General features: G+C 39.9%; 1 protein-coding gene across 1 annotated transcript; it reads right to left on the bottom strand.

The window, feature by feature from the left end:
- Positions 1–1,876: 1,876 nt before the first annotated feature.
- On the bottom strand, positions 1,877–3,964 carry LOC103701498 (60S ribosomal protein L7-2-like). Its single transcript, XM_008783573.4, has 7 exons — positions 3,705–3,964; positions 3,323–3,518; positions 3,120–3,217; positions 2,810–2,867; positions 2,627–2,706; positions 2,428–2,530; positions 1,877–2,356 (listed from the first exon to the last, which is right to left on the bottom strand). The coding sequence occupies exons 2-7, from the start codon at positions 3,500–3,502 to the stop codon at positions 2,141–2,143; spliced, it is 735 nt and encodes a 244-aa protein (XP_008781795.2). The 5' UTR covers positions 3,503–3,518; positions 3,705–3,964; the 3' UTR covers positions 1,877–2,140.
- Between the last annotated feature and the right edge of the window lie 7,549 nt (positions 3,965–11,513).

The following is an 11,513-nucleotide window of genomic DNA, read 5'->3' as shown; positions in this document are numbered from 1 at the left end:
ATGTATGTGCCATAACTTTATATTTCAAAAATACCAAAAACCGAGTATCGATTTCCAACCTCTGATCCACAAACTGAAATCAAAACAAAGGGAATCAAAACAACAAAACTATGAAAATATACGACAGTTTAAGAAAGAATCTCTGCCTTCCAACATCCTTGGACAAAACTCCTGTCATCTTAAGCCCTCACTCTTTTATGATTGGTACCTTCTGTACAAATTTGTGTTTTGTCAACAGAAGTTGCAATACCTGAACAGTCTACAAAGAAATCTATGGGCACACCATCTAAAATCCAAGTCAGTAGTCATCGAATGCCCCTTAGCCTTATGAATGAATCATTGAACAGGCCACGTTCCTATCAAGGATAAGGAGTCAGCTGAGCATTTCAACAGCAGGATTGTGGGCCAGGATCATATCAGAGTTCCTGCTTGTGTCTATCACCTTTAAATTCATATGAAAGGTAGGAGAATAAATGACATCAAAGACTAAGTGGGATCTATCCAGGAATATGCAAATGCTGGACAGCAGGGTCCTGCAAAGAATTGCGTTTGTACAATTTATATAACAACCTTATCAGTCTTCTCACATTTTCGGCATAAATGCCCATACCATCTCAACAGCTCCACAACTGTGCGATCGTCGATCAGGATCAGCGCAACACCATATTTGTCCATACCCATCATTAGTATTACTATCATCACCACATGGACTTTGGTATAACCATCAATGTGACACACAAAAAGTCCTAAGGTGAAACATATGAACTCATAAAACATTCCAGGAAATTGTTAGAACTTCCATTAAGGGCTCATTTGGTTCACAAGAAAAGAAGGAAGAAAAATGTGGTCAACAGAAAAGTAATGAGATCATTGAGATGCCTCTTGTTTGATTAGAGTTTTCAAACGAGAGAGACGGAAAAGTTGTATTCCCATCGGAATATGATTCTCACGTTTCATGAAAAAGTCTTTCCCATGTGAAATATGAAAAAGATACTTTCTCATGAGCCGGAAATCACTCTATTTTTATTTTTTTCCAAAAAAAATCCTTCGGCATTAAAGAGGCATTAAAGGCCTAATTTTTATTAAGGGTATAATAGGAATTACACAACTTTCTCAAAAAAATGGATGGTCAACCAAACATAAGCACTCTGAAAATCTGACACTTTTTCATTGTCAACCAAACATGCCAAAAGTACTTTTTCAGACATCCTCTTCCTAGGAATCTACTTTTCAGGAATCATATTTTTAGAAGAAAAAATACTTCCCGCGAACCAAACGAGCCCTACAAGCCAAGGCACGTATCAATTACACAAAACCCCAAAAAACAATTGTCCAGTTCATCTGCCTACTCGAATTCTTGGTAACTTTAACTATCCTTTGGCTCATTTTTTTGAAACAAACACAAGATAGTGAAAAAAAAAATTACCACATCAAAATATATGTATTTATCCAGGACCTAGTCCCACTAAAATTGCACTACATAAGCTTTGCTTTACTACTATCTATTTTCTATTATCCAACCTCCGTGGCATTCTTTCCTACCTGTAACTCTGCAGTTTATCTCATCTTTCAGAATGCAGCATCAACAACAGATAGATTATCCTATTGTGAGGCAGCATAAACATGCAATCAGAAACTCAGCAGCATGAAGCCAATCAAAAGTAGACCACAGTAACAACTCAGCATTATAAATTACATGGATCCAAACCACCAAGAAATGGAGATAAACTCCAAAGATTATATGCATACAGAAGAGTGTTATAGGAGATAACATGCGAAAGGAAATAAGACAAACATAGTCTTTATGAAGGTTCAACCACAAAGTTGTCATTAATGACTTGAATCACAAAGCCATAAATTAGCAGGACACAAGATGTAAGAAAATTATATTAAACTGAAGTAAACATCACCTCTAAAATTCCAAGCAATTATATTCATAATAAACATAACTGCAGCTGTAATTGGAAAACATCTCATGAAAAATAAGAATAAAACATCAGAAATTAAAACATGTCCAACACTAGACTCAAAACACCAAAATTTCAGAGCTTTCATGCTTGTCCAATTCCTAATAAAAGACAAGTCTAAGATCAAATGAATTCTTCCTCCCATAAGATATATCTAAAACAACCTCAAATAGCTAGTTCATCCTTCTGATAAGCTCGTTAATGTAATTCTCACGGTTTCCAGCATCCCCTCCTTCCACATAGTGCTTCCTCTTCTTCTTCAGGCCACCCAATGGTGCCTTAAGCTTGAATGGCCACAGGAAGTTGTTTGCCTCCTTGAAGTGCGGTCCAACAGTCATAATCTCATGAACAAGGTCTTCAATGCAGATAATGCCGTACTTCCCCAAGCCCTGACAACCAAACAGTAACATTGTATAAATAATGCATAAAAGCAAGACCTACAAACATCCTAATAACAAACCTGCTCAATAATAGAATTGTCTGAGAGAGGAATCCTCTGCTTGTTCAACTTCCCGTAGCCTCTCTTGTAAATTAGTTCCCTCACACTCTTCAAGTTAGGGTACCTAAAAAAAGATTAATTCCCAAAAAGTGAATGCAATGTCCACACAATTAACAATCTTATTAAAGTTGAACCAAAAAAAAAAGATATGATTTAATACCCATATGTCACGTAAGGCTCAACCCTACGCAACATGTTCACGGTCGCCTTGTTAACTTTCAGAAACACTCCATTAAATATCTGCAGCAAAATTAGCATAACTAAATTCATAAAAAACATAAAATAAAATCGAAATAATCATCTTTCGCAAGATAATGAAACAATCAGGATCAACAACCATTACCTGTCTGAGACGAAGGAGCTGCAAAATCTTTCGCGTTTTTGGGTGCATGGCATTGATGCTGTACGAGATTAAGAAAAATAAACAAAAACCCATGACTGATTACTGCTAAACATAGATAAAAAAAATCCGGTGCACAACAAGATAACAATTTATTGATTAATAATAAAATGCATAACATTTAGTAAAAACCAAAAAGCATCAATAATTACTAACAAAGATAGCTAACGCATCTATAGTTTATAGTCAATTATAATTTTTTATATAAAGTCAAATATATAGATAGAGGGTTAAATAAGAAGAAAGAGCTTACCCTCGAATTCGGATGATGAAGAGAAGCTTGGCTTCGGGGCTAACATAGAAACCTCCCTTCATCCTCGCCTCTCTCTTCAAATGGATCAGTTCCTTCTCCTGCCAAGCCAGAACCAGTTCCCCATATTAGATAAAGATCATTTTTTTTTAAGAAAAATGTATAAAAAAACGAAGGTCTGAAGTAACGATTCCCAATCATCGCACCTGGTCCTCATACTCCTTGGCATATTGCTGGGCTCTGCTAAAGATGAGCTTCCGGTTCTCACGGTCTTTGTTCTTCTTGGCGTCGATATTCTTCTTCTTCGCAATCACCCACACCTCCTCCCTCTTCCTCTTCTTCAGCACCGATTCGGGGATCACCGCCTTCGCTTCCTCAGTCGCCATCTCGCTCTTCCTCTCTCTGCGAAACCAGATAACAGAACCTGATCAGCGAACCCTTACTGCGATCAAAACCCTAAATACCCAAAAAAAAAAAGAACAAATCTCCGCTCTCCGTCTCTCCCAAAACCCTAGATTCCGATCGTGGGAGAGATCAGATAGCGAGCCGTAAACTGGAAGAGGGTTTTCTTCTCCTTTGGGCGCTTACACTTCGGAGCTCTTGGATCCGGTAATGGCCGTGCTGCGAGAGAGAGGAACGGTTGGCTTGGAGTTAGGCTTTTAATGGGTTTTCCACTCAGTGTTAGGGCATGGATAAGCGAAAGGACGCTAGCATCCGACGGTTACTGTTTTGAGAAAGCTCCTAATAAAATCTGGGCGGTCCGTTGTATGCGCGAATATAATGTTCTGCGGAACAGTGTAAGGAAGTGTGTCCCGCGGTCTTGTGGCGAGGTCTAGGCCGTCGCTACCTGATCATCGGAGGAGGAGCACTCTGTTGGTTTAGGGGGATTTTGCATTTTTTATTTTTTTGACATCGTTGTATTATTTTGTTACAAAAATTTACAGTTTATTTCTTTGGACCTAGGGAAAAAAAAGTTTCAGTTTAAAAAATTTTGGATGCTTGCATCAAACTAGCGAATTCACTCCAGTCGTATGCTCAAACAAGTACTAAGGGCCACAATTTTTTAATAGTTAATACACATATTTTGATTTTGATAATGCATGAAAATGTGTTTATTATTGAACATATTTGTTGCGCTTGGAATACAATGTAAGAATATATTATGTTTGTTTGAAAATATCCAAGATTTTTCAAAATTTCATCACTCTTGTATTAAAAAATATCAATATTTTATATAAAATGGTAAAGTAAAATGAGTTGATCATGTGAAACTCTAACTGGGTAATTTTATTATGGTTAGACAAAATCAATCATTGTCTAAACCACAAGTGCATGCTCAGGTCTCAAAGCAATAACAATTTTTTGATTCTTAAAAATTTATTTAATCATGGTCTAAAATAACTCATTCTTATAATCAATTATTCTAATGTGATCTAAGTCAAACTATGATCAAATAAAATGTCGTTCTAACTAAACTAGTCTAACTAAAACTCTAATAATTGCTAATATCTTCGGAAGATGTAGCGCACTCTCTCAAGTCTCGAGCAATAATGATGTAGGACGCTACAAAGTGGGGTCTAAACATGTTAAATAATTAATTAATTAAAAAGCATGATGCTGACCAAATAAATCATTTTTTGAATAATACATATATCTCTTTTGAAATTTATTATTATTTTTATTACTGATACTAGAGACCCATCATCTGGCTATGCCCACGTAAACCAGTGGTATGGGTCAAATACAAAATACACAAAGTGCCAGCTACTACTATTCACTAGTGTCTTGGTGTCGCAATAAGTTTTTCAAATTACAAGTCGATAGGGCTAACGAATAATCTCCATTGATGGGGCAAATCATAGCTGTGTTGAGAATACATACATATGAAATAAATTCCATAATTTACCCCATCATATTTACAAATTTTATAACAAAACATATAACATATTTAAAAAGATTTACTATTATAGCAATTACATGCCCAGCCTATTTGACCAAGTATAAAATAGATATCTGATGTGTAACAAGATCAATGCATGCAAACTAATTCTTTTTTTTTTATATATATATATAATTAGATTTCAGCAACCCAATTCATAAACTATTAGCCAACTCAAATCTAACAGCTATCAGATGATTATATTAAAAATCGAATTTACTGTAAGAAACTACCGACAATTGATCAGTTCCTTTAACAAATTTTAAAGAAGGATCGTTGATGATTAGGAAATCAACACATAATTAGGGCACGTTGTTCTACTTTAAGTTTCCTGCTGTTAAGTATAAAAATTTGGGAACTTAACTGAATCCAATAACGACTTACTCAGAATTGTAGTAGAAGGATCACACGGACACGATGCTCGAGAAAAAAATCCTGGAAGAGGGAGGCAAGTCCAGGGTCCTGATTCGCTGACGGGTCGCCCTTCGTTGAGACGGATGGAGGAAACCGACAAGATCTGGAACAGAAGTCCTGGGTTAATTGAGGTAGCAGGATGTTTGGAAAAACAAAACACAATAGTCTAATCAAAGGATAAATAATCCGGACGAAGATTCGCCGGATCGGGAAGGAGTCCGGAAGAGAGAACGGGAAGCCGGATGATGAGCGCCGCCTACGCTAGAAGAAGTTGTGGAAGTCAGGGGGGACGCCGCGTCACTTAGAAGAGAAGGATTTTAAAGAAGGAAGGAGGGTGGGATCTTGGGATTGGACACCAAACTTCTTTCAGGCAATACATCAAACAGCTTCTCTTCTTTTCATTTCATTTCCAACATAACAAGATAAACCCCTTTTATAGGCAGAGCAACCAGTACATGATAAAGAAGAAATAAATGGCCCCGTAACCGGCTGATACATTCAAGCCAAAGTGATGGAAATTAATCGTTCCAAGGAACCGTGGAAGCTGGGAAGACTCGTGATGGAGAATACGATGTTGAAATGGATCGGGATGGCCTCTTCTTGGATGAATAACAGCAGCGTTCAAAATCCCATGGCAACCGGCTGATATTTCCTTGAAACAGGGACGTCTCATGGGCTTCAAAGAACGGCTGGAGGGCACTGGAGTCGAATGGGATGAACCTGGATGGTATTTTGGGATGAAGAACGGATGCTTCTTGGGATTCTGCAAGGAACGGCTGGAGGAGAAGATGACCCGTCGGCGATGGAGTTGGAACGGCTGGAGGAGAAGATGACCCGTCGGCGATGGAGTTGGAACGGCTGGAGGAGAAGATGACCCGTCGTCTTCTTTGGCTGGAGTTGGAAGAGAACCGGTCGTCGGCTGGGAGGAAGGCGACTCGTCGGCTGGGATCGGCTGGGAGGAGGACTTGGAGCTTCATTCGGTTGGGAAGAAACCACCTTGGAACCGGCTGGGGAGAAGACGAGTACGGCGCTTTGGAACAGGGGAGCTGAACCGGCTGGTGCTTGATGAGTGAACCGGCTGGTGTTTTGATGAGTGAACCGGCTGGAGCTTTGATGAGTGAACCGGCTGGAGCTTTGGGAGGGTTCTTTTGAATGTAGACTTTATTATGACATGGACTCAATACTACTTGGGCTGGACCGACATTGACTTGACTCAGCATTACTTGAACTGGACTTGAATTGGATTGGACCTGACACGAACTTGACTTAAATAACGAGAAAAAATAAAAATAAAAACTGGACGACTCAAGAAATGTGGACTAGCAGTCAAGCCAAAGTGATGCTGGCTCATTGGTGTCCCCACCAATTCTCCCGGACTGGAGAAAATTCAACTCCGTTGAAGGAAGTTGTTTCTGGCTTTGATAGTGCTCAAGAATGTCTGGATCAATCTGCTGCAGTTCCTCTCGGGTTATCCATGTGTCATCAGACTCTGGCCGACCGTGCCAACGAACTAGGTATCTCTGGTAGCCTTTCCTCCTAGTAGAAATAATCTGCTCGTCCAGGATCCTCTCAATGCGATCGTGTTTCTTGGAAAACTTTGGCCGTGGACACTCAGGTAAGGGTTCACTCTCAAAGGAGGGATTAGGCTCAAATGGCTCACTGGGTATCGTTATTGGCTTTTTATACTTAACCAAATCAGAAATATTAAAGGTAGAACTAATGCCAAAATCTGGTGGTAAATCTACCACAAATGCATTTGATCCGACCTTCTTTAAAATTTTAAAAGGACCTGCTCCTCGTGCATGCAATTTCTTAACAGTTCCAGAAGGAAATCGTTCTGGTCTAATTCGTATCATAACATAATCACCTTCAGCTAAATCAGATGTCCGGCGGTGTGAATCTGCTAATTGTTTATAAATTTGATTGCTGATATTTAGTTTTTTTATAATATCTTTATGCAGATCCCTAATATGTTGTGCAAATGACTCAGCTGACTCAGATGTCCTGGAATGCATGGGTAATGGAATGAGATCAACAGGTTTTCTAGGGTGCTGACCGTAAACAACCTCAAATGGACTCATGCCAATGGTTCTGTTGACGGAACTATTATATGCGAATTCGGCTCGAGGTAGTAAAAGATCCCAAGTTTTCATATTTTCACCTACTAAACACCGAAGTAAATTACCCAAACTTCTATTTACAACTTCGGTTTGACCGTCAGTCTGAGGATGATATGCAGATGAAAATTTTAACTTTGTCCCCATTAGATGCCATAAAGTTTTCCAGAAATAACTGACAAACTTGACATCTCGGTCTGATACAATGGATTCGGGTAACCCATGTAGACGAACGATTTCGTTAAAATATATCCGGGCAACTTGAGAAGCATCGAAGGTTTTGGAACAGGGCAGGAAATGAGCCATTTTCGAAAATCTGTCTACAACCACAAAGATGGAGTCATGTCTCTTGGCAGTCCGTGGTAATCCTAGAATAAAATCCATACTGACATCTTTCCAGGGATATTCAGGTATTGGAAGTGGAGTGTATAATCCCGTATTCTGTCTTTGCTGTTTGGCAACAGCACAGATTCGACACTGAGCCACAATTTTGGCAACGTCGCGCTTCAAACTGGGCCAGTAGAATTGACGCTCTACGGCTTCAATAGTTTTGGCCTTCCCAAAATGACCAGACAATCCCCCAGCGTGTAATTCCCAAATTAAAAAATCTCGAACAGACGTATGCGGGACACATAATTTATTATTCAGGAAAAGGTACCCCTCTTGTAGGGAATACTTATCTATCTCTTTCGAAGTTCCTTGTTGGAGAGCAGACATGATTTTTCCAAAATCAGGACAGTTATCATATTCTTCTTTTAATTTTTCGAATCCAGTGACTTGAACACTGACTACTGACAACAGGTTTGCCTTTCGAGATAACGCGTCAGCAGCTCGATTATCTACACCGGAACGATGTTTTAATACAAAAGTGTATGATTGTAAAAATTCAACCCATTTGCCATGTCTAGGATTTAATTTCTTTTGTGAACTAAGGAATCTGAGGGCTTCATGGTCTGAATATAAAATGAATTCTTGTGGTAGTAAGTAGTGCCTCCAAAATTTAAGAGTTTGAATTATGGCATAAAATTTCTTATCGTAGGTGGAGTATTTGCGCCTGGTTTCATTTAGTTTTTCACTAAAATAGGCCACAGGGTGTTTGTCTTGACTTAGGACTCCACCAATTCCTACACCTGATGCGTCACATGCGACTTCAAAGACTTTAGAAAAATCAGGAAGTCGTAACACAGGTGCACTGGTCATTAAAGTCTTTATCTCCTCAAAAGCACGGTTACTAGCCTTAGTCCACTCAAAGGCTCCTTTACGAATACAATCTGTAATTGGTGTCATGATCGTGCTGAATCCCTTAATAAATCTACGGTAAAAGGTGGCTAACCCATGAAAACTTCTTACTTCATGCACATTCTGGGGTACGGGCCAATTCTTGATTGCACTCACCTTTTCAGGATCCACAGATAGTCCATCTGGAGTCACAACAAATCCTAAGAATGTAACACGTGTAGTCATAAACTCACATTTCTTAAGGTTGATAAATAGGCTTTCGGATCTAAGCGTCTGGAAAACTTGCCGAAGATGGTCTAGATGTTCCTCCTTTGTTTTACTGTAAATGAGGATGTCATCAAAGTAGACAACAACAAATGTTCTCATGAAAGGTCGTAGTACTTGAGTCATTAGTCTCATGAAAGTGCTGGGAGCATTTGACAGACCGAACGGCATTACTAACCACTCATATAGTCCATCCTTGGTTTTAAATGCGGTCTTCCACTCGTCTCCTGGTCTGATTCTAACCTGATGGTAACCACTTTTAAGATCAATTTTAGAAAATATATTCGATCCAGAGATCATATCTAGCATGTCGTCTAGTCGGGGAATCGGAAATCGATATCGTATTGTGATCTTGTTAATTGCCCGACTATCAATACACATTCTCCAAGTTCCATCTTTTTTTGGAGTTAAAAGGGCAGGTACGGCACATGGGCTTAAACTCTCCCTAATGAATCCTTTTCTTAGGAGTTCTTCGACTTGACGTTTCAACTCGGCATGTTCAGTAGGATTGAGCCGATAGTGAGGGGCATTTGGTAGGGTCGCTCCAGGGACTAGGTCTATTGCGTGCTGTATGTTCCTCATAGGTGGTAGTTGATCAGGAAGTTCCTCTGGGGTGAGTTCCTCAAATTCTTTAAGAAGATTAGTCATTTCTTCTGGAATTGGGCTTGTTTCTTTCAGACTAACTTCTTTAACAGCTAAAACCCACACAGAAGGGCTTTCTTTGATGTCTCTTTCTAGTTCTTTTGCGTTGATCAAATGTAATCCCTTGGGTTGCTCTTCCTCTTTTGGTTTTATTGGGTTACTATCCTTTGGCTTTTTTGGTGGTGAAGGGTATAGTGTGATTTTCTTGCCTTTGTGCATGAATGAGCAAGTATTTGTTCGACCAAAAAGCGTGGCATTTTGATCGAATAACCAAGGTCGTCCTAAAATAATGCTTCCGACGTCCATAGGAAGAACGTCGCACCAAATTTCTTCCTGGTAGGATTGAAACTTAATGGGTACCTTGCAACGGTATCTAACAGGTATGGATGAAGTATCTAACCAGGCGACCTTGTAGGGACTGGGGTGGTCGACGGGTGTAAGTCCAAGCTTGGAAATTGTATCAGTGGAAACTGCGTTGATGCAACTTCCACTATCGATGATAATTTTACAGACCTTGTTCCCATTGTTTATGTAGGTATGAAAAATTGTAATTCTTCGCCAATCTTCACATTCCTTTGGTTGTGTCAGGGTACATCTTAGTACATTTATCCTAACTTCAGGTTCAGTTTCTTCAGTGAAATTTGGTTCATCGAATCCCTCGGCTAGTTCGGGATCAGCTATGTGAATTTCTTCGTCTTCTACAGTTTCCCCAGGGTGTTCCTCTTCGATCTCTCCAATATGTAGGGCACGAGAAGGGCACTGGTTTGCAAAATGTCCAATTCCATGACAGTTGAAACATCTACCCCTTGAGCTACTCTCCCTACGTCCTTCATTCAGGATGCCTTTGCCTCGGTCTTCTTTCCTGGGTGGAGGAGCAACTAATGGAGGTCTGGTGGTTGAGGTTGGATTTGGATTAGTTCTGGGGACTTGGTGTGGTTCGGGTCTAGGACCTAGTATACTTGAGTTTCTAGGTTCACTGGGTCGAGTGTTTGGCATTCTTTGGAATCTCTCATAATCCTGAGCTAATTGATATGCCTGCTCTAGACTATAGACCTCTCGCATGAAAAGCTCTCGTTGGATGTCATTTCTTAACCCGGCACGAAATCGGGAAAGGGTGACAGAGGGATCCTCATTGACATGACATCGCATGAGATACTCATCAAACTTGGCGATGTAGTCAGTGACGGATTTGTTTCCCTGGGTCAAGGTCTGCCATTGATCAAGAAGGCGTTGTTGATAGGAAGTGGGAAGGTATTTCTCCCTAAGTTTATCCTTCATTTCATCCCAGGTTCGGATGGGTTCCTGTCTCCTATGTAAAATTAGACGTTCCACATTCTGCCAATAATATTTGGCTTGACCGAGAAGCCTCATTTTTGCAAATCGAATTTTTCGCTCTTCAGACATGTCGTACCATTCGAAATAATGATTCATATCTGACTCCCAGTCAAGATACTCATGAGGATCCATGCGGCCTACGAAGCTGGGTGCCTCAACCCTGACACTTCGAAGTATACGGTCATCGATGTCACGGTGATCATTAAGAGGTTGATTTATAGGATCACGACCTCTTTCATTGTGATGGGGCCTTTCTCTGGGATAGTCATCTAGTGGACGATTGTGATTTCTGTCAAAGTTTTGCCTATTCCTGGGATAGTCATTGACATGTTGGTGGTTCCGATCAAAGAGTGGGTGATCAATTCTTTCTCTTGGGTTATTGGCTTGGGAAGGACTACCCCTATCTTGGTATTCTTCTAAGGCATCGACTCGAGTACATAACCTTCC

Source organism: Phoenix dactylifera, chromosome 1 (genome assembly GCF_009389715.1).
Source record: "Phoenix dactylifera cultivar Barhee BC4 chromosome 1, palm_55x_up_171113_PBpolish2nd_filt_p, whole genome shotgun sequence".
NCBI classification, from domain to species: Eukaryota; Viridiplantae; Streptophyta; class Magnoliopsida; order Arecales; family Arecaceae; genus Phoenix; species Phoenix dactylifera.
The sequence above is the reverse complement of the archived record's forward strand: the minus strand, read 5'-3'. Positions and strand labels throughout refer to the sequence as shown.

Coding starts and splice junctions, on each gene's coding strand:
- LOC103701498 (XM_008783573.4), bottom strand. CDS start 3,502: ATGGCGACTGAGGAAGCGAAGGCGGTGATCCCCGAATCGGTGCTGAAG. Junction 2,531..2,626: donor GAGCCTTACGTGACATATGG/GTATTAAATCAT, acceptor ATCTTTTTTTAG/GTACCCTAACTTGAAGAGTG. Junction 2,357..2,427: donor ACAATTCTATTATTGAGCAG/GTTTGTTATTAG, acceptor TTTGGTTGTCAG/GGCTTGGGGAAGTACGGCAT.